The sequence below is a fragment of the Lichenostomus cassidix genome, chromosome 14 (genome assembly GCF_008360975.1).
Source record: "Lichenostomus cassidix isolate B80296 chromosome 14, HeHo_3.0, whole genome shotgun sequence".
In the NCBI taxonomy this organism is placed as follows: domain Eukaryota; kingdom Metazoa; phylum Chordata; class Aves; order Passeriformes; family Meliphagidae; genus Lichenostomus; species Lichenostomus cassidix.
In genome coordinates, this window is record NC_139495.1 from 6,962,650 (window position 1) to 6,984,821 (window position 22,172).

At 39.2% G+C, this 22,172-nt stretch overlaps 1 protein-coding gene and 1 long non-coding RNA gene across 5 annotated transcripts; one reads left to right on the forward strand and one right to left on the reverse strand.

Annotated features, from left to right (window-relative positions):
- The first annotated feature begins 104 nt into the window (after nt 1-104).
- LOC146430746 (uncharacterized) lies at nt 105-15,752 on the forward strand. 4 transcript variants are annotated; one of them, XR_014855100.1, is made up of 5 exons: nt 105-539; nt 770-871; nt 9,854-11,063; nt 11,971-12,458; nt 13,937-15,752. It is a non-coding gene; the product is annotated as an uncharacterized LOC146430746 (long non-coding RNA). The 4 variants fall into 4 exon arrangements; XR_014855097.1 differs by having other exon boundaries at nt 105-871; XR_014855099.1 differs by lacking the exon at nt 11,971-12,458 and having other exon boundaries at nt 105-871.
- On the reverse strand, nt 13,807-21,972 carry SMIM10L3 (small integral membrane protein 10 like 3). The gene is made up of 2 exons (XM_085074669.1): nt 21,704-21,972; nt 13,807-20,203 (listed from the first exon to the last, which is right to left on the reverse strand). The coding sequence occupies exons 1-2, from the start codon at nt 21,887-21,889 to the stop codon at nt 20,183-20,185; spliced, it is 207 nt and encodes a 68-aa protein (XP_084930795.1). The 5' UTR covers nt 21,890-21,972; the 3' UTR covers nt 13,807-20,182.
- Between the last annotated feature and the right edge of the window lie 200 nt (nt 21,973-22,172).

The following is a 22,172-nucleotide window of genomic DNA, read 5'->3' on the forward strand; positions in this document are numbered from 1 at the left end:
AACCCCGGCAGCCGCCACCGCCTCGGCCCAGCCGCCCGCCCCTCTCATGTGACCCGCGGAGGGCGGAGGGGAGGCGGCCCCGCCCGGCCCTGTGCCACCACCCCCGCGCCGCAGGGTCTCCGCCAGGACCGCCGTGTCCGTGTCCCTCAGCGTCCCGGCTGAGCCCTGCGGCGGAGCGGAGCTTCCTTCCCGCCTGCCCTTTGCGGTGTTCCCTGCCCGGCAGGTCCCGCACTGCGCGGCCTCGCAGCGCCGAGGCGCCTAAAGCGACTTGCCCGGGGCTGTCGGGGTCGCCCGGGCTGTGGGGAGCGACAGGAGCCTGGGCCGAGTCACTTGGGCTCGTGTCGGCTGGGGTCGTGTTTTGGGGTCTGCAAGAGCCAAAAAACGTCTACAGAGCCCCTGACTCTTTTGTGGGGGTCTAAAGACTCCTTTGGTGGGTCTAAAGACTCCTTTGGGGGTTTTAAAGGGAAGCGGGGGAGAGCAGAAGAGACTGGAAGGTGAGGGCTGAGCTGGCCTGAAGCAGTGTAGTGAAGGGGATAGAGGTGGGTTTAAGTCTCTGAAATAGAGCCCGAGACATTTGATGTTTCTGCGTGTTTTCTGCTGATTCTTTCTTGCTCCTTGTTCTTGGGTCCATGCTGGAGGGGCACTGGGTGCTTCCCCTGCCACAGGGGTCATGGAGAGCCTGGTGTAGCCATGGGACTGTGCCCCATGGGCAGTGCAGTGGTGAGCACTGACTGTGTGGGTAACAGGACTCTCCTGCTTACTGCCCTAGGAGCCAGTGCATTTGGGGGATTTCTTTAGCCTTCAGTAAAAATCTTCATTGAGTTACCTACCATGGGAGTCTGGATATCAGCAGCCTCCAAAGTCTGTAAAGGTAAGCAGAAGTCTACTGGCGCACACCATTCTTCCTTCCTTCCTTCCTTGGCACCGCCCCTCATTATTTTTTTAGAACCGTTCGTGTCAAAATTTTATTCAGAAAGGAAGCTGTGGAAGGAAGGGGTCAGCCAACAGGAAAATATCGGGTTTTTCATTTTCCTCTTGTAGGCTGGCATGGGACGGAGCACCGTCTGGGAAGCTGTATCAGGAGCACTCACCTCTTGACACTGCTGCTAATAGATGGTTATTACAGCCCATTTTGCTGAGAGCTGAGGTTTGGCTGTGACAGCTGCTCTGGTGATAAAGTGTTTTACATCATCAAAAAATCTTAAGCCTTTAAAATACTCCTCTTTGTCTTTCATATTTTAAATTAAATATTGTTATAAGTTTAGCAAGTTAGTTATAAAAAGGATGTGATTACATAAAACAGAAGCATCACCTTGGTAAGAGATTTCTTTTGAAATGTATGTCTATAAAGTGCCATTACAGGATGGTTTAAAATAAGTCTTAATGCTGATGAACTGACAGTGGGCTCTGAATATTTTTGTACACCGAACAAACTGTTCATTTACATTAGCAGGGAATCTGGTTCGTGAGAAAAATTCTAATTTTATAATCGATCACAGATTGTTTGCTTTAATTCCATTTTTGTTGTTTTACACCTTTATATAAAGTATATGCTTTCATGATCTTAGTTCTGTTTGTCAGTCTTCTTTTCTCCTTTCCTTCTTCCCTCTTTCTCTCTTATTATACTTCTGCTACAAGGAAAATTCTAGTCGAAAATAAAAAAGCCTAATCACTAGTCCTAGTACTAGGGGAGAGTAAAATGTGGAGAATAGTCCTCCTCCCACCCATTCAGTGCCAAATTCCTGTTGACTTCATGGAAGCAATACTAGTTTTAAAACTCTTCAAAATAGCAAAGATAAAAATTATTTTGTGATGCAAGGAAGATATGAAAAATGTCTGTCCCAGTTACAAGTGACCAGTTGCGATATTTTATAGAAACTTCTTGGTGAAATCCAATTCCAAACTCATGAGATATGGAAAATGTTCTTTATTATACCTTCATTATTAACTTGATTAGTTAAATTTTCAATATTTTGCCTCAGTGGATACGTAGCTTACTCTGTTTTAACTCTAGAATATATGTCATTCAATAACCTGTCAAGAAGAGTCTGTTCTTTCCAGTCCTGCTTTAGTAGGATGACTTATTAATGACACATAGTACAAAAGAGTATTGAAATTACAGTGTTCTCTTCGAGGCCGTGTGTCTTTGAAAGGATGCCAGATAATCCTTAAAACATTTTCATTCATGCTGTGTGTATTATAAATAGACTTACTTTTGCATGGGCCTGATCCTGCAAATTTTAAGCATAAAACTGTTAGTTCTGTGTACAAGGTGCTTTAGTGGACAAAGGTGTTTAATCTCTGGGTGAGATGTGTCAGAGAAACTTTCAAGAGCAAACCTTTCACCCTGATGCCTCATCTTCCTGTGTACAAATTAAAGCTCATGTCTGGCTATAAACCTAACTAGGTCAGGAATCGATTTTTTGAAAATGTGTGAAATCAAGTAAAGAATTACAGTCACAGTTCTACATCATAGCTATAGCAGTTCTGCCATAGCAGAACTTCTCCCTGGTTTTTGGCAATTCAACAGTAACAACACCACTGCCATTAAATACAGGGTAGTTCCTTACCAACAAAGATGCCAGGAAGCAATAAAGGTTACAATCTCAGTAAATGTTAAGACAGACTCAAATAAATTATTTCCTAGTCACGTGAATAATTCTGTCACATCTGCTTTGTTTTCTGGAATTTTGATCATTCTTCTGTTTTGAAATACATAGGAATTTTGATTGCTTCTTCATGTTAGTGGGAGTTTCAATCATCAGTTTTCTCAAGATTGCTTGATTTTTTTTTTTTTTCCTTTTTTGCAGTGTCTTCTGTAGTCTTAGCTCTATTTTTACCACCAGTATGTTTTTCCAGTTTCATATCCACAAGTCTAACCTTCTGTGTTGGAAGAACTTCATAGTCTGTCATTCATGTAAATAATAGTCTAATAGCTGGTCTGTTGAAATTATTTTTACTGGAAAATTGGGCTCTCTCCAAAAACTGCTGTTGGCAGGGTTGATTCCTCAATGATGAATGTGGTTACTTGCTGAATTTTCAGGTAATACACTTTGTCTTTTTATTTTTTGTCCCTCTTTGGATAGTTTAGTAACTGTAATGATTCAGTTTCCACTAAGAAGAAATTTATCTTGTCATTTTTCATTTTAAGGGTTCAGGAGCACATCTGTTATGGCATTTGTCCCTACACAGAGAGTCAGTGAAGACAACTGAACCCCTTACATCACATTTTTGTGGTCTATAAAGCTCATTAAATATTAAGCCAGTCCTGTGGGTTTCAGTTTGAACCAGATTCTGAGAGCAGTGAATGAAAATAAAAAATTTACAATTATAGATTTCATAAAGTTTCTCTTTCCAATCAAAAACATGAGCTATGAGGATGTTCATATATGGATAGTAGCATTGTATTCAACTATAAGAAATAAAATTCTGGATTTTCTCAATGCAGAAAGAAGTAAAGTGTCGCTTTACTAGCAGAGAAAAAGACCCGAGTTCTCAGTGTGGCAAGAAAGAGGAAATTTGTTATTTTGATTTCAATATATATAGACTTTTCAGAGGTCGTCCAGATTGGTCAGCCAGAAACCTCCCCCTAGGCCTGATTGGCCAGGCCTGAACTGTCCAAATCTCGAGACACTGTTTAAAAAACATCCAAACTTTATCTTTGTTTATAAAACACAACAGAATGTTCTCACGAAGAAAACCTGTGCTAGCCACAGTAAAGTTACTGTTGGAAGGAAGACTCTTAGAAATCTTATTTAAGGAAGTGGTCACCTTCATGCAGGTGTTCCCATTTTGTGTGTTCAGGCAAGACATCACTAATTTGCAAGTCTGGCTTACTGTGATTTCTGTTGGATTTGGTAAGAAGGATAGTTACCCTTAAGGAGAACAGTTAATCTTAGAGACAGGAGCATCTGTACGGTCTTAATAATACATTCTTAAAGAATATGGATCTATCCTGAAGAATATAGATACATCTTAAACAATACAGATGTTGTGCAGTGTTTTGTAGTATAGAATTATTTGGTTAATTTTACAACTTGCTCCTGTAGATGCTCTCACATTTTTAGAAAAATGGTGCAAGCATTACATTTCCTAAAACAGTATCTTGTTGGTAGATTCACTGTCATTGATACCCAGCCATTGTATTAAAGAGTACTTCAGTTTCAAATCTAGACAAGCAAACAGTTTTTATTTTCTAATAAGCATTGCTCAATAGTTTCCATGCAGGAAAGTCTTTGTCCATCAGCATGTCTCTTTTTTTTTTCTTTTTTTTCTTCTTTTTTTTTTTTTTTGTTTATCAGTACTTGAATAATCTGGTATTCTTAAATCCCTCAGGCAAACTCTTTGACTTCCTCTGCCTGGCAGATGGGTTTTAACCATGTATTGTTTCTTAAAATGTTTATGTTGTCACACATATTTATCTCAGCTGGAAAAACATTTTTATCGAAAATCCTGTTTGCTGGTTGTCTAAAAGGTTTCAAAAGTGCTTGTACCTTTCATTAAGGCCAAAAAAATTTTACATGCAGGTATTTTATATTTCTTTGGGGAACATCAAAGCTAAAGCTTAGCAAGTCAAGCATCTCTTATGAATGGTGCTTTTTTGTATGGATAGGAAGCAAGTTCCATTAAAATAGTCAAAACTCCCAAGAATAAAGATACCTCTCTTAAGAAATTTGCAGGGGTTTCTCTCAGATTGGCTTTGAAATCAGATCCTGCATTTTATTTGCAGCTTGTTATAAATTCCTATTCTTGACACATTTGAGGGTTGGTGGTTTTTTAAGATTTCTAAATGAGCTTTATCTACACCTAGCATCAAATATTACTGGTTTTGGAAGGCAGTGCTTGTTTCCATTGTGCAACACTGATAGGGCTGCTGGTGAGTCATTGAGGAAAAAACACCAGAATGTCCCAGTGAGGAAAACCAAATGCATTAAAAATTGCAAAGGTCCACCATCTCTGTAATGCTCCTGATCTGAAATATACTTTGCATTAGAACTTGTTCTACCTGTATTAATTATGCACAGTACTAGACATGAACAGGATGCTTTCTAGTATGAAAGCTGGGACTAAAATAACAGAAAAAGAGGTCTTGGATTCAAAGGAAATGGGCTGAAACAGATCATGAGTGGAATTTTGCATGAAGCTTGGGAGGGTTTTTCTGTCTCAGGAAAGTGAAAAAACTTGATGTAAATGAAGTCTCAAAGGACAGTGTGCTGATTAAGGCCAGACTGTTCCCACCCTGAGAAGTAGCCACAGTCTGAATTCCCCTCTCCTGGCTAGCTCCAGCTTGGCATGGTTAGATGTATTCTCACATACCACTCTCCAGTCTCACCAAGGCCTGGGAATTTAAAATTCCTAATTCATCCTACAGTGGGAGCTGCAGCTGGGTTGCAAACCCTGCATGAGTCCTGCTCTGGCTGTACACACATGGAAGCAGCTGATGGATGGGAGCTCCCACAGTTCCTTGAAGAAGCCTTCTCAGCCAAGTCCCAGTGCAGCAGGGCTGGCATCCCCTGGCACACGAGGCAGCCAAGTGACAAGCTGTGTGTATTGCTCACCACATACAATGGTAGAAGGGTCACACCAGGTGCTCTTGTTGATTCACCAGTGAGTGAAATGCTGTGGCATATCTCCACATGAGCTGGCTCAAATCTTGCTGCTGGCTAGTCAGCAGTGCACAAATCTGGGTTTAATAAATACAGAACCATAAATTCAGACAGGAGCAGGAACTGGCAACTAATGATTTTGACTTTTAGTGGCCTCTGAGCTGTTTGTGCAGCTGTTCGTGAAGCCATGCTGTAAATCCGATCACTCAATCCAGATTTTTAAAGTTCTGTCTAATCTAATCATTTTGAACCAGAATGGATTTAGTTCACGTTCTGGTCCCACAAACAGTTGCATTGGCACAATTGGAGCACTGGTAGACTATCACACACAGTATGGAGAGAAGGAAGGGAAGCTGCTGGATTATAAATCTGTCTGTGGGGACAGTATCCCTGCATAATTCTAACCTTATTCTGAACCACAGACTCTCCATCAGTTTCACTTTCTGATCCCTCATGCTCAGCCCTTCTCAAACTGAGCCTATACTCAGCCTTACATGCTTGTTAGTGTTTTATCTGTGCAACCCTGGATCATCTAATGGTAACAAATTGATCAAGATTAAATTTGAACAGGTAATTGCATTCCTCTCAAGGTTAGCCAGCTATGAGTTACAGTGTTTAGGCCAAGCTTTATCCTGGCTTTTTACTGGCAGCAGGAAGACAGATGATACCAACTCTAACATAAAACCATCAGGAGGAAAACCACTCTCCAATCCTTGTTTTTGAGGGTTTTGGGTTTTAAATAACTTTGTACTGCTGGGTTGAATTTGTACCAAAAAATTCACGCCACCTTGCCATCCAAAAATTAAATTTATTGCATCATGAAATTGCAGTTACATACTAGTGAGAGTAGGCTTTCAGCTTCTCTCATAGGTTATTTTTGAATACACTTGTTGAGTCCAGGGGAAAGGGGATGATTCTTTGTTAAAAGGTGATGTGTAATATTTTTAATTCTTATGGTCTCTAATCAAGAAAGGTCGCCATTTATTTCAGCTGTTGCAGTTAGAATAAACACATTGGTCTTAGGCAGAAAAACATAACTTAAATCCTTACTGTCTCATGGTTATACGTACTGCTTTATACCTTTTATATCCTCACAGATGTAAGAAAAATCCCATACACACCTATACCAAATAAAAGGGTTTTGGCATTTTCTTACCATAAGTGAACTGTACTTTCAATTTAAGAAGCAGATCTTCACCTTAATTGCCTTTCTCCTGCTGTATTTCTCTTCATAGTCTTAAAGAAAGAAAAACTGTCTCTAGGTACAAGAAGATGTTAAGCAAGGGAGAGTCAAAGTTAAAACTTGGCAAGAGCTAAAATAAAGAATTTTTCCAAGGAAATGGAGGAGACAGGTCAAATTAATTCCTTATATAACTCCATTTACCTCAGTACAGTTACAGGAAGGATGAATTTGGTACCTTATACCTCTGTGGTCAGACAAAGATTTCTGTGATCTCAGTCAGCACAGTATAAAATAATAATTCTTAAGGAATAGAATTATAATTTAGGTCTGGTAGAACTGCTATTGTTATTTTTAGTCTATTAATATGATTGTAAAAGAACAATAGGTCTACAGAACAACAACAAAAAATGGCTTCATAAAAACATTACTACTTGATGATTTGTAGCTTACATCCTTAGTAACATTTTTTGTGGGAAAGAGGAATTCATGACAGACTGCTAAAAGGGACAGGGACATCAGGGACAGCTTCTCATTCTTGTGAATTCCAGAAGCTTTTCTCCAGTTCACTGCATTGAAACTTAAACTTTTTCTGTCCAATCTTATTCTTCTCCTCTGACCACCCCTAATTCAAATTCTCCTTTCCCTCAAGATTCTTTGGGTTCCACTGTGTGTGCAGGGGTCTCTGTGGCTTCTCTTCACTGATGAATTTTTTAGATTTTTCTCCTCAGGCAGGAATATTCAGCTCCTTGGGGCAGATAAAGGAGAGATATTTGGCCTCCACCATATTTTTTTTTTTAGATTTGAAATTTCAATACGTTTAAATTTAAGATGCTTCAAGATAATGCATGTTCACTGTGAGAGCCCAGCCTTCATGTGCCAATCTGTAGTACTCAAGTGAAGCTGTACCCAGAGGTTATTTCCATTTTAAAACCTTGTTATGAAACATCAGCCTTGCCTCTCCACTCCACCGCCAAATTCAGGAAATACTTTTAATATCAATGTTAAGATCTCTTAATACTGTAACATAAAAGCATTCATATAGTATATTAGTGTAATGAAATTTAAGTCAACAGTCTGTCTTTTTCATCCTTACTAACTTGCAACTATCAGTTTTAATACAGAGGAAAGTGTCTGTGTATACAAGCATATAAAAGATGTGAAAATACAAAGGCATTTATTGAAAACAGACAAAACCAGGAAGATGATAAAATAGCAGAAGGAAGTGGCCTCACATATAAAAACTTTTGCTTTGTATAGCAGAATTTATCACTAAAAGCTCAGGCTGGCAAATTGCCATGCTTTGGGCTAAACAAGGAATGTAACATAAAAAAAAATTGACTTAGTGTATGAAACACAATAGACACATTTGAAACAATAATGTCCTACAAAGTAATTCAGTTAAACATTTTTTGTTTCCTTTTAATGTGTATCTTTAAAAGTCTTGTTATATTTTTAAATAGCAGAAATCTCATTTGCACAGATGCAAGCTCACCTTTTAAGGATGTCTGCGTCAATCAGGTGTGCCATTCAGCAGGATATATGAAATTCCTAAATATCCAAAATTAAACAACGATAGTGGAGCTATATTTTGAAAGCAAATTATTTTATTTCAAAATAGTGGAATTATTGAAGAATGTTTTATAAAAAGTTACTCACTCTACTGCAGTTTTAATGCACAAAGCTGCTCAAGTCAATGTGGACTGCTCAGTGTTTTCACACTGGATAAAAAATATGTTTTTTAAATAGACTGTGTTCTCAATTTCTTTTTATGTTGTGGAGAAAAAATTGAAAGCATTAGGGAATAATAGTACAGTTATGCCTGAAAGACTTCCACATAAAAGTCTTTGAAATCTGCTGTTGATTGAGAACACTTCAAAAGCATGAGAATCTGGGATACTTAGCTCAGTTGCTGTACCAGCTGAGAACAAATGAATTATTTTCTGCAAGGATGTTCTCTCCCCCTGGCCTGCTGAGGCCTGCATTCTGGTATTGCTGCTGGAAGTGGTATCCTGTAGAACATGGATAATGAGCACAGCTAAATTCTCATGACTAACAAAATCATGCCCTTGCTCTTTACTCTATAAGGCTTTTCCAGAGCTTGGCAGGTATGAAAGACTCCAAACCTGAAAAACAAGATGGCAGATAACTACAATTAAAACAAACACATAATTTTTTCAACATCTTAATCACATTTGCAAGATAAATACACTGCCAAGTACTAGTTATGTTCTTAAATATTGTCTCATTCTCAGTTAAAACCTTTTCATCATGTTGACAAGAGTGGTTATCTCCTGCATACATTAAATAATTCCATGAAGTATTTTTAGGTGTTTCTTTTATTTGGATCTCCAGTGTCCTGATTGCTTCTATAGAATTTCCATATGTACTCCCTACAAAATACAGTTGCCTGGCAGTTCTTTTTCTAGATGCTGCTTTTTCCTGAAATGGTGTGGACTTCCTGCATAATTTGTACAAAGCTTTCCTTTCTATAAATGTCATTTTAATTTTGTTTCAGTAAAGCTGACATACACTGATACAAGTTAAAAAGAGATAAATTCTTCATATTCTTCATTTAAAATAATTAAATGCAGAAAGTATTAGAAAGCAGATAATACTGGTTTTATTAGATTATGAAACTGCAAGTAGTGACAGATCAATGCAGATAAATCAGTCTTCTCAGAAATCTAAACTGCTAATCAAGAAAAGATGTTATTCCAGAATGCTGGCTGTAGACAACAACAAAGAGTAAAGCAGTATCTTTATCACAGTGGGCTTTTGGAAGCTCTGTATTAATTTCAGAATAATACAACAGCAAAGAAATTGTGCTTTTACCATGTTTAAAGCAGCACCTACAGCTACACACTTGGGGTGTGTTTCCATTCTTTCTACTGCACTTTTAATCATTTATGGAAAGCAATTAAGCAGAAATTTATCCTTGATCTAAACAGGCAGATATTAAGCCATTTTTATGTTTATGTATAAGTGTTTATATATAGTTATTACATGGAGTCAGGAAAACTACAATTTCATATTTTACGTTAATGAAATGGTCTTTTATCTCTAGGTCACAATATCAGAGGTATGCTGGGAACATGATGAGCAAAAGACTTCCTGAATACTGCCCCAGAGCTGGTTGGACATCCTACCTTGGTCTTAGTCCAGTTTTGAACAGAGGCCTTGTCCACTCACATTCAACACTTGAGTAACGGGAGCTCTTGAATTTCCTTACAGAGCCCCTTAGTAAAAGTTTAGACACAAACTCCACCTTTGAGTTTAGAGTCTGCCTCACTAAAACAGGGTCTCCTCCCCTTCTGCTAATGATCAACAATTTTTTAACACTTCTGTAGTACTTTAATAAAACTATGGTGATAACAGCAACTTTTTAGGATGTCATGTAACATTCTCCCTGCTAATATATGTGTCAGTCATGAAACTATTTAGAATAACTGGGCAAAACTAACTGTGGATTCTTCCTTACAATGACAAGAAATTATATAACATAAGAATGTTTCTCAAATTAATTTGAAAAAAGAATTTGTTGTTATTTAAATTGTGATAAGAAAAGGTGCTCTGAAAATATACCCATTTCTTCTAACAGCCTAATTTCTTGTAATTAGGCTGTTCTTGTAAATTTCTTTCTAATTAATTTTGGTATGATTTCATTAACTCACCATTTCAAGAAGATACTCCAATATATTTTCTTGATCAGTAGTAGCAGATAAAAATATCAGTTATGTGTAACTGTAGCAATTAACATCAAGCAAAGTAATACAAGACCCAGCATATCACAATGAATAATGTGTAGCTGTGAAAGAAAAAAATTAGAATTTACTACTCCAGGAAAAAAAAAAGTTATCCTTCCATTGCATAAAAAACTTAATAACCTTGTTAACAATTATTTTGTGCAGTTCATGTGAGAATGTCTAAGATGAAAAAGCAATCGTGAGTTTAAAGCTATGTAGAAAGTCTTATCAAAAGCTGTTATCAATTTAACTGTTCAAATAAAATAGCAAATGTTACCATTTTATAAACTAGAATTCCTAAGACTTTCCTCTTAGAAGACCATCCATATGCTATAACTTTAGACATCGTGTATTTTATTTTTATAGCTCTCAGCTGGTAAATGCTGTCTCTTTTTTTCAAGATAATACACTTAAAGATTACTTCCCTACGAGGAGTACAGAATTTGGAATGTATGCAATGAATTTCAAGGCCCTTCACAACATGATATTGTTTCAATTTGAATGGCTGGGAAGATTCACAGTGACTGTGCTGTAAGTAGACCTGCACTTTTAACCCAGACTAAATTTAATGATATTCCCATAAATCACTCAAGTCCAGGCATTGTAGCTCAGCTCACATAGGCAGATCCTCAGCTCCAGAGCTCTAAGTCAGCAGGGCTAGACATCAGTACTGATCTTGTATGATTGGATTACAGGATTGGAGCTGTGATTTGTCCTACTGAAACCACTCTAAGGTTCTTAAACAGATAAATCCCACTATCAGATTTCTTTTCTTATTGATTACACTTTCTGAAATGCAAAAAAAAAAACCAAAAAAACCCAAACCAAAAAACCCCAGCCTTGCTCTCTCCCCATAGTTCTGCATTATGATAAGGTGCATGTAGGGCTGGAAGTACAACAGAAGTACCTCAGGGGGAATGATAGTAAAAGTATGATTTTCCTTTTCCACGAAAAGGTTGTAAAATATTTGTGCTGTTTTTAACTTCCTCTGAGCCCATTTCCAGTCCTTAATTAACCCCACCCTCCCTGTGTGATCTGAACTAACTGACAGTTCCTGTTATAAAGGAAAATCAGATCATGTCTAGGTTGCCTCCTGTCTGTTTTAGTTCATACCTTCTCATCCCATGTTTCTGGCAAAATAGCCTATCAAATTAAACAAGAATATGTTCAAATAACTTTTTAAAAATTGGTTGGGCTTTCCTTGCCTCTCAGGTTTGTAGGTTAAGTTCAGAGGAATCATCTTGTATATCAAATTATCTTACCATGACTGGAATATCTGCTAGGAGGCACATCAGTTGCTGGATTTAACAAGCACATGTGAGTAACAAAGATTTACCAGAGATATTTTCTCTTATAAAAGCCTTCTTTTATACTAACTATAGTAGCAGCAGCCGTATACAATATGGCATCAAACCTTTGGACAATGTTGTTTCAATAGGGGCCTTCAGGAAAACCACTCCTGATAAAAGAGAAACTGCTAAAAATCCATTCAGGAACACCTAGAGTTCCTTATGGATATTTTATGAAAGTATATTAGATTAACTGCAAATGTAACAAATAGCAAAAAAGCTTGATGAACCGACTGTAACAAAATATCCAGTGATGAAAAGCTCTGCAGACTTCTGCTTGCCAGCCCTGGCAAGTAAGTAGTTTAGCTAAATAGAAGGAAAGCAGAAGATACAGCTATCAACTGCAAACGAATGATTATAAACCAGAAAGAAAATGTGAGGAAGAGATCTAAAAATTATGATTGACAGCGACAACACAGACCAGACAGCTTTTATTTTAAGCAACAGATTGTTGGGAACATACACCGTATATCAAAGTGAAGGACTTGAAACCTACTATAGTCTGTACAGATGTTCTCACTCAGAAAGCAGCTAGAGGGAAAAGAAGATAAAAGAAGGCTGTCCAACTTCAAAAAAGGTTTGAATTTTCATTCTGTTTTGACAAGTTTTTGTGCTAGTCTGTGATTTTCAGGGTGATAGAAAATTCAGCATCTACAAACCTGACCTAAAGTGAGAAACACCTGAAGGGGTATAAACGAACCCTTAAGAAGGTGTTGTACAACATCATAAAATATTTTTTGTGTTTTTAATCTTAAATGCTTTTATGTGGAAGGAGGCAGAAATTGGAAATGCTGTAACTGCTGTAGCTCTGGAGCAGGTCATACGTGCTTGCAGTCAGCATGCAGTACTTGGAATGCAAGGCTAAGATCTGAGAGGCGATTTAGGAATCCCTGCTGTAGAAGCAATTTTTTTATGATACAAAGCAAGACAGGCTTACTGAGCTCAGGATGGTTATTTGGGAATAACTTCCAGCTAAAGTGATTAAGGGCTTCAGCCACTAGCCCCAGAATAAAACCAACAAAGAGCATCAAAAACATCCTGCTTGTCATTGCTGCCGGCTTTTTGTTCAATGAGCAAGAGGTCTCTGTTGGTTTTGGTCCTTTGCCCTTGGAGACACTTTTAACAAAACACAATACTTGAAAGAATTCCAAAATGTGTTTGTTTTTTTTATTTTCTTTGAACTATGAGGTTAAAGATAAATAAAGGAGTATTTTGATATGTGTAAAAAATACTTGTGATAACAAACAGACAAAGCACTTCCTAACGTTCAAGACTTACAAGTGCTTTTTACAAACACACCACAGGTCTTGATAACAAAACCCCCATCCAATACTTTCTTTTTCAATGGAAAGTAAAGCACTCCATCCACTTTTTAAAAATCATCTCTTTAAAAAAATGTGAATAGCTTCAGCAGAATCTTTGGTACTTGTGTTTGGTTTGAGATTTTGGGGTTTTGTAATTTTAAGCTGCTGTAATATCTGCCAGAAAAAGCAAGAGCTAAGAAATGTACTGAAGAGATAAATTGTTGTGATGAGTATAAATTGCTAAAAGGTTTCCCTGGCAGTCTCAGATTTGTTGGGAGGAAATTTGGGCTCCTGTACAGATGAGCTGCTCTTACACAAAATTTTACAGTATGAGATCAACAAACGACTACCACAAAGTCATAGGCCACCAACTTGAATCCAACTTCAAAGCATTTCAGATCCTAATAAGAAGAGATTTGTATATGCACACAGTAGCATGTCTATTTCTGAGTTTATTCGCAAATGTATTCAATATTCTTTAATATTTCCCATCTCTCAAATTTTACCTCTGAAAAAGCCAGTCTGACTTATATATTGACAGAAACACAGTCTATTTAAGTACATCTGTACAATTTATACAGTGAAAAATTGGAATGAGAAGCACCCAAGCTAGCTCTTGTCTTTTAAAAAAGATTTTTATTTGTTTTTAAATAGCTCAACAAAACCCATCCATTGGTACTCTGAGTTCAATTGTAAACAGTTACAATACATTACTGCTGTGTATTGATTTTGTACATTAACCTATTTGCAGTGACAATCCATAAGACAAATCAAACTGAAATGCACTGTACTAAGATAACTGAAAATACTCCAAAGACTGATGTGTAACTCCCTCCTGTGGTGTGAGCGAGCAGCATCGCAGTCAACAGCTTCTGGCAGCTTGGCTAGCACTGCCGATATTCAAAAGTCTGTTTTCACCTCTTTTAGGACAACAGGTTTCAAGTCTACTGTGGAAATTTCTCTCCCAAGTTAAAAGTGTCACAATAAATTTTTAAAATACATACAAAGTTGTAAACATCTTTCTCTGGAACAACAAAAAAAACTGGTTTGTGCCAGCCTTCTCCATCTCCCACATTGCAATAAAGAAATAATAATGAAATAAAAATAGGGCCACAGACCAAGGTCGTAGACCAGAATTGTTCTGCAGGGATGACATCACAGTTTACAGTAAGTATTAATTATCAGCATTGAAAATTAGTCACCATCAGGCAGCAGAGCCCATTTTCAAGAAAGTTCATGGAACACTCAATTTCAAGTGATGAATCAGGCACTAAATATTAGGTTTCCCTACTTTTAAGAATAAAAGCTTAAATTACATCTAGAGATTATGTTTGTTAATAGCTAAAACTGACTACAAACAGAAAATTAAATACTGATACTTTTGCAAGTTTGGGTTTTGACCATTTCTGCTGTCAGGTTTATACAGATCTTCCATGAAGAGGGAAGAAATTTGCAAAACAGACTATAAGTTAATAGAGATCACAGAAATAAAGTGGATCTTCTCAAGGCAGATTTTCTTTGTGGAAATCCCTGTGGTCATTTTCTAAAATGTTTTAGCTTTTAAACTTAATTCATCATCAACAATGAAATAACCATCTTAGTCTGAATCTTGTATCACTAATTCCAAAAAGACTAAGAAAATTGAGATTTTAGGATGCAGTAGAGGATTAATTTCCAAGTACAATAGGATTTACTTAGTGTAGGCTGGTAAAGGATAGCATTGTTCTAGCACTTCTGTATTTATTCTTGTTTTCACACTGTCAGCAGATTTATATCTATGACCTTGTAATTTAGGTATGAGAGTTGTTCATAAGTATCAGCATTTTCATAGGCAACATTTGGTTTATTTTAAAGTTCTATCAAATGCAGCTCTTCCTTGGAGATTAGAGGCTCTGCAGTCTAAAAAGGGTTTTTCCCCCCTCAGTTACTGGCTATGCATCACAGAAACAAGTGGCAGAACACATTTTATTCTGTGCCCTATTAGGGAAAAAAAAAGTTTCAAAATATTCATGTGAATGTACTTTTTAATGTTTTGAAAAGTTACACTGTTTAAGTTCTGACCTCAATGTATTTTGTAAGCCCCAAATTCTGCTGCAATTCTCAGCTGACAGAGGTACCACAAATTCAAATTCAGTAATGGATTTTAATTAAAGCAGATGTTTGGAAGAGAAAAAAAGCAGAAATGTCACATTGACTACCTAGTTCTCTGTCAGATACACCACTTGTCATACACTCTAATGAGAGACTATGTACTTTTACATCTCTACATGTTTTCTGTCAATTTGTTGTGCATAATTAATTATAGGACGCTGTTTCTGAGGTGGAACAAATTATCAGCATATGCTTATGCTGAGAAATTCTAGGGAGAGAAATATATGTAAGCCCAGGCCATAAAAACAAAAGGAGCAACCTGACAATAAGATTATATATTAAGAGAGTACATACAGGCTTGCTTCTTTCAAAAATTAAATGTGTATACCTATAAGGGGCAAAGGTGGAGAGAAGGAGAAAGGAAGCAAACTTTGGCAAAGTTTAAGAAAGTGCAGTCTTTGTAGTCCTAAAAATAACTCTAAAAAAGAGAAAAAAACCACAAATGAACAAACAACAAACCACCAAACCTCAAACAACAAAACCAAACCCAACATTAAAAAAGCAAAAGGCTAAAAAATGTCTACAGCTAGAACTGTCTCCTGTGCAGGATGATGCAGAGACACAATTGCTAAGATGGCACTGGCTAAAACCACACAGGAAAGTAACAGCATCTCCACTGCATTTTGCACTGCAAGGTCAGAAAGTAAACAAGCATTTGCGTAAGCATCCCAACATCATACTGTGGTAAAACACTTTTTATCTACATGCAGAGCTCTGTGCACACACATTTAAAAGTATATTTTCTTTTCAAAGCAGTACACCATATAGTAAATATTCACTCAAGTGTAACTACTAGGCAATTCACTAAATATTGAGTATTTTCTTACTTGTTTTATAATGGCAGAAATAAAACTCTTTGATATCTAGCGCAGGAAGGATCTGGACACTGATCAATGAAATTTTAGAAAGCACAAGTTGTTTAGTAGAACCCTGACATTTTGCTTAGAAATAACCTGTTTCTAGAGCAGGATGAGAGACAAAAATACAGAAATACAAAGGCAACTCCTGGTTGAATATAAAGGTCCTTTACCCCTACTAAGAATGTTATTTTTCTGTACTGTAATAATCATCTGAGACAGTTTCAGCGCTAACAGCACATTAACTCAGAAAAGTCTTCCACATTGGATGTAGTGAAGCCATGAAACTCCACACAAACTACCTCTTGGCCAAGACACCTTCCATCTTTTGAGATGAGTTAATATCAAAACATCTGTAGGAAGAGAACAGTGGCCTAAACCATACAGTGTTGGAATTATCGGCACTTTCAAAGGATGGATGCCATCCTTCAGGTTCCCTATTCTCCCTCCAGACAGGAAAAGCCATTTAAACATGTCTCTGTCAGGGCAAACAGTTCCATTAGTGCAAGAACAGCACTTTCAATCCATGGCCTCCCCAGGCTTAAAGTGCAGTACATTACATGAGATTTTAACATACCAAACTATCCTTTATTTGAATTTCAGAAGGAATGTTCAAGTTAAAATTACCTTTTAGGTTTTGAGCAATAAAATTCAAGGCAAGGTACATAAACTATCTTAAAATGGATTAAATCCACTCATTTAAGACGTATTCTTTGTATCTTATGTTCAATATACATATAATACACAACAAACATCCATCATTTCACTTAGCTGTATTGTATTTAAAGTGATCCTGTAATAAGTGATGAAAGGCCACGCACTCAAATGAGATTTTGCTTAAAAAGGACTAACACAGTTCAACATTCAAGATCTCCTCCTGCATAGGCTTGTCATTGATAAGGAGCACACCCTTGGCACTCTGCTGTATACACTAATTTACTGGTGGTGTCTCTTAAGTTTCATTCCCCCCACCCACCTTTAAAATCACCATAAAAAATAGGTGCATTAAAAACTGGATAGATTATTTTATGCCTTTAGCTACTCCTCTTGCCTATTAACCTGACAATCTCACCTACAAGTTCTTGTATATAACCATGGTTTCCAAAACATGTAGTTCCCAAATGACATACAGCAGAGAATGTTCCAGGCCAAGCCAGTCAGCTGCACAAAGCAAGGTCTCAAGTAACAACTGCAGGTACAGCTGTGCCAATTGATCCTCTGTGCAGGAAGTCCAAGCACTCAAGTTTTGGTGCAGGACTGTGTTCATGCACAACTTAAGGCTCACCATACAGGGAGAGTATGGCTTTACCTATGGAGCTGCTCAGAGAGATTAATATGGAGTTGCACAATGCTGTCTTTAGCAATCAAACCAGCTTAAACAAGCTCCAACCCCTCCCTGCCTTCATTCCTCTGCCCTCAGCTCTGCCAAGTGGTTTTCAGGGTCAAGATACAGGCAGACAGCAGCTTAACACCATAACTCCAAGCCACAGACTTTTGGAGAAGTGTCTGTTTCTGGTGTTCTGGGATTTCAGATCCACATTGCTTCAGGAATCTTGAACCTCTGCAATACCACATGTTGACTTGTGTTAATACCACTCACTGCAAGGCTGATAAATTCCAGCAGTGGAGATGAGACTGAATGGCTTGACTAAGAGGCAGCTGTTGTGGTCAAAGTAATTACTTACAATACATAATCCAGTATTATTTTTGGGCTCTTGGTCACTTCGTGACAGGTAATTACATGGTCAAAAGCCTACAAGTTAAACAATGCATGAAATACACACCAGGGAAAAAGTTTTCTAAATTAAAGTAAGTGGCTTTTCATCTCTTTTAGCATCCAAAAGGAACAATCAGCCAATAGGGATAATGAAAACACAACATATCATTTAACATAAAAAGTAATATATCTTATTTTCAGCACTCAAATAAGATTTAAAAATTCCAACATTTCTCCCTGTAACACTGATAACCAGCATCTCATCTTCATAATCAAGGACTTCCCTACACATGTGTGCTAATGGCCCAATAAAAAACACATTGGAAACTCTACTGGCTTTCCAGGTAAGTTCACTTCAAAAATGCAACATCACTTCCTCTTGTTCTAAGATGAAGCAAGACCAGCTGGCAAAAAGGATCTTAATGTGTGAATCATTGGCATGGTTTTACTCCATAAGAAGTCCTCACTTTTAAATCAGAGTGAAGGGGAAGCTGAAAATGCATCCTTACTCACACATCAATACCTCCCTCTTTAAATGAACCTTTAGAGCACATTAAGCCCATCTACAGCAATGCCCTCGTTGAGAATTTTGGACATTGAGTTCAAAGTTTGACCTACTGCACAATGAGTTTCTCCACTGAAGTGCCAACAGGAGCCCATTTCTCAAAATTCTATTCACCAGCAGCTCTATGGATTCCAGCATTCTTGCCCCATTCTTTGGCAAACCTCATTGTCAGAAGCCTGTCCCAAAGCCAAGGTCAACAGGCCCAGAAGTTATTACTGTACTTCAGCAATAACAATCACTTTTTAAAGGAAAAAAGATGTTTTAGAAAGTTGTTTACAGTGTCTATTGTAGCACAAAAAAGCTCACAAGATACTGTTAAATTAGAGCAGTACCATCCTTGGAAAGGAACACTGCTGAGAATTATGCTGTATTGAAGACCACCCTCCCAACAGCTTTCCAGTTCAAAGCGTTTTAAGGACTGATATATTAGTTGCTGTTGGATTCAGAGCAGGAATTCAATACTACAAGAAACAAGTTTCATTGGAAATGGTTACAAATAGTAGTAGGCAGAACACTACACTTATACAATCTCTAAAGAAAACAAAGGATCTGTGCTAATCAAATTGGGTTCTAGTTTAGTGTTAACAGCAGACCTGCAGAAGTCCCAAAGAGTCTGGAGATTACAGAAGTTCTTTACACTCAGATGCAGATATTCCTTACAAAAAAAAAAGTCCCTATTCTTCCAACAGCCAGTTTCACTAGCAATTCCACAACTATAATTTTTACTTTAGCTGTCTACTTGTAACTAAAACCTGAACTGTAACCTTGTCTCTCTTATTTTCTGCTAAAATTACAAATGGTTATTAAAATCCCAGTATTTTTTTACCTTCACTACTGCATACCAGAGCTCTGCTAGTGCAAAAGCTAGCACAGAGATTACTAGCTGTATGATGCAAAAATAATTAGTCACATATTGTATATTCAAAAGCATTTGCTCGTATCCACGTGTTTGCTCTGAAGATACAAGGTTTAAGTAACAAAAACATGGTTTCTGGTTGTTTATGAGTCCCATAGCATAGCTGTTCAGTGAGGCAGCTGGATTAGAATAGGGATCAGGAAGTCCACCAAGCTCCAATGCTTTAAAAAATGCAAACTGCAATTCATTCTCTTTGCTACTGCTTATTTCTAATTCCAGAAACCACAGGTTTTTATTATACTGCAAATTTCCCAGCCAGAATTGTGCAAAACATACAAAGTTGTCTCCTGGGCAGCATGAGCTGAAGTCTCCAGAAATGCTACAAGATTCTTCCAGCCAGCCTGTTACTGAAATACCATCAATGCAGTGAGAAACCCTATCGAGACTGTCCTTCCCAGAAGGAAAATGCAGATGAAATGAATCCTTCCAAGGAGCAGCTGAACTTGAGTTCATCCCTGCTGATTCACTGAAACTCAGAGGCATTTCCTTGCCAACAGAAGGCAGAAGTATAGTATTAAAGAGAGAACAATTCCTGGTGTTATATAATTCTTGTAAACTGCTACTATAATTTTGAGAACTGTCCAACATGGAATGCACGTGTGTCAGGTGAGCTGCTGGCTTGTGATGATCTGGGCCATTGTCACATACTCGTTTCTGGGTGAAATCTTCTTTCTTCATAATCCTAGAGCACACGAGCACAGCTTTGCTGCTTCACAACAGGCTGGATTTGAAGAAGAGCGTGACTGACTCTAGTTGCAGCATACAGAGCAAACAGCACACCAAGTCACAAGTCAGTGGATCTCAATATGGACCTAAAGAGAAAAAATGCAGGAAATTATTACACTGATATCCCAGTTTCCTGGTTCCCAGTATATAGAACCAAAAATAATTAAAAATCTTTCTCATAAAGAATGACCCAGCTACAGAAAGTAACAGTTGTCCCAACAGACAAGTCTCCCTACAGGCTGCTGGAGCACATCCAGAGGGGTAGGAAACACACACAAATCGCAGCTTTCTTGTGTAGTTTCAGTTCAATCAGCTACAAGCTCTCTTTTGGTGACAGGCATGAAAGTGAGTCAGCAAACGAGCAGCCACAGAGATTCACTGTGTAACAGAAGCATTTCCCTTAACCAATAGAAACGCAGGCTGGGACTGATTAGAGGCTTAGCATGAAAGGTTAATATTAAAGTAATCCTCCTGTAAACAGCAGTGCAAGCTGACATCAGACACACAACAGTGGAAATCAACAGTGCACCATGAACAGCTTCCCGGAGGGAACTGGTCAGACTGGCTGCCCCAGCACAGTTAGCGGGTATCAGCTGTAGCACAGTCAAAGGACAAGCTGGTGGAGTTCCAGAACTATTCTGTACCAACACTGATAACGAGCAAAAACAAGGCTTTTTCAGCTGCCAAGGTTACTAAGCTACGTGTACAACTCCTGGCCGTGTGGCGCATTTTCAAGCTCCAGAATTGTAGGGCAAACTCCAAAAACAAAAATAGGAGATGCCACTTTTTGATCTCTTCCCATTTCAAGTTATCTTTCATAAGTCACAAACTCCAACCAGACTTGTCTTTCAACACTTGCCCACTGGCCAGATGTCAAAACTTTCATTACAGCTATGTTTACGAAGAGAAAGAGTGTCCAATCCTTGGCTAGAACAGATGTTTGTTGTGACAGTGCATAGTCTGCTTCTGTTGCCTGTTAAGTTAAAAGTAAATCTTTCATTTCATCACAAAAACAATGAAACTTCAACCCTACAACTGGTCAAAGCTGTGTTAAGAGTTCCACGTTTTGTAGAAACAGGCTCAAAACAGGAGAGATGCAAATTATATCTGAATATATTTCATACAGTAACATTGGTATTTAAAACTGTCTGCATTTTCCCTGCTGCAACTGTTGATTTCAAAAACCCCCAGTAAACTAATGAAGATTATTCTCTTCGCTCCATACAAGGTGTCAGGAAGGTGCTATCAAAGTGCACACATTCACAATTTATTCCCAGTATTTAAGTCAGCTATGGCTCGGGAACAGGAACGGGAGAGGGGCACGTTTGCTGCTAAGGCGCAGAGCGAGGAGCACAGCGGGGCATTCACAGCTGGCCACCGGCAAGGGCAAGGCTCCGGGGCTGCGGCTGGGCACAGCCCAAGCGACACTGCCCCGGGTGACACAGGGCAGGGCACAGCCCCCCGCCCGGCACGGCCACTCGTCCGGCTGCGCTCCGCCGTTACTCGGGGCAGCGGCTGCGAACCGCCGCCGGGCCCGGCCGGTGACACCGGGACACGAGCCAGCCCAGCCCGCCGCCCCCGCCCACCTGCAGCCGCACGTTGAGCATCATGGAGGCGACGATGTAGAGGTAGGGGAAGTTGATGCGGAGCTTCCAGGCCAGGTCGAAGAAGATGAGGAGGGTCCTGGTGAGCCCCTTGCAGAACACGCCGTAGGACCTGGCCGCGGCCGACTGGGAGAGCCTGGCAGCGAGCGCGGACAGAGCCGCCGCCATAAACCCGCCCCCGCTCCCGCGGCCGCGCCGCGCCCGGGCGCCGCCGCCGCCTCCCCGCGCTGCGCGTGCCCGCCGGGCCGGGCGCGCGGCCGGGCGTCACCACCGCGCCTGCGCCGGGAGGGCAGAGCCGGGCCACGGCGGCGCGCGGCTCCGCTCGTTGCGCACGCGCAGGGGGCTGGCGGGGCGGGGCGGGGCGCGGTGGCCGTTGGAGCGCGAGCGGTACCGGGCCCGCCTCACGAGCCGCCCTCGTGCCGCCGCCCCGCCCCGCCCCGCCCCGCCGCGG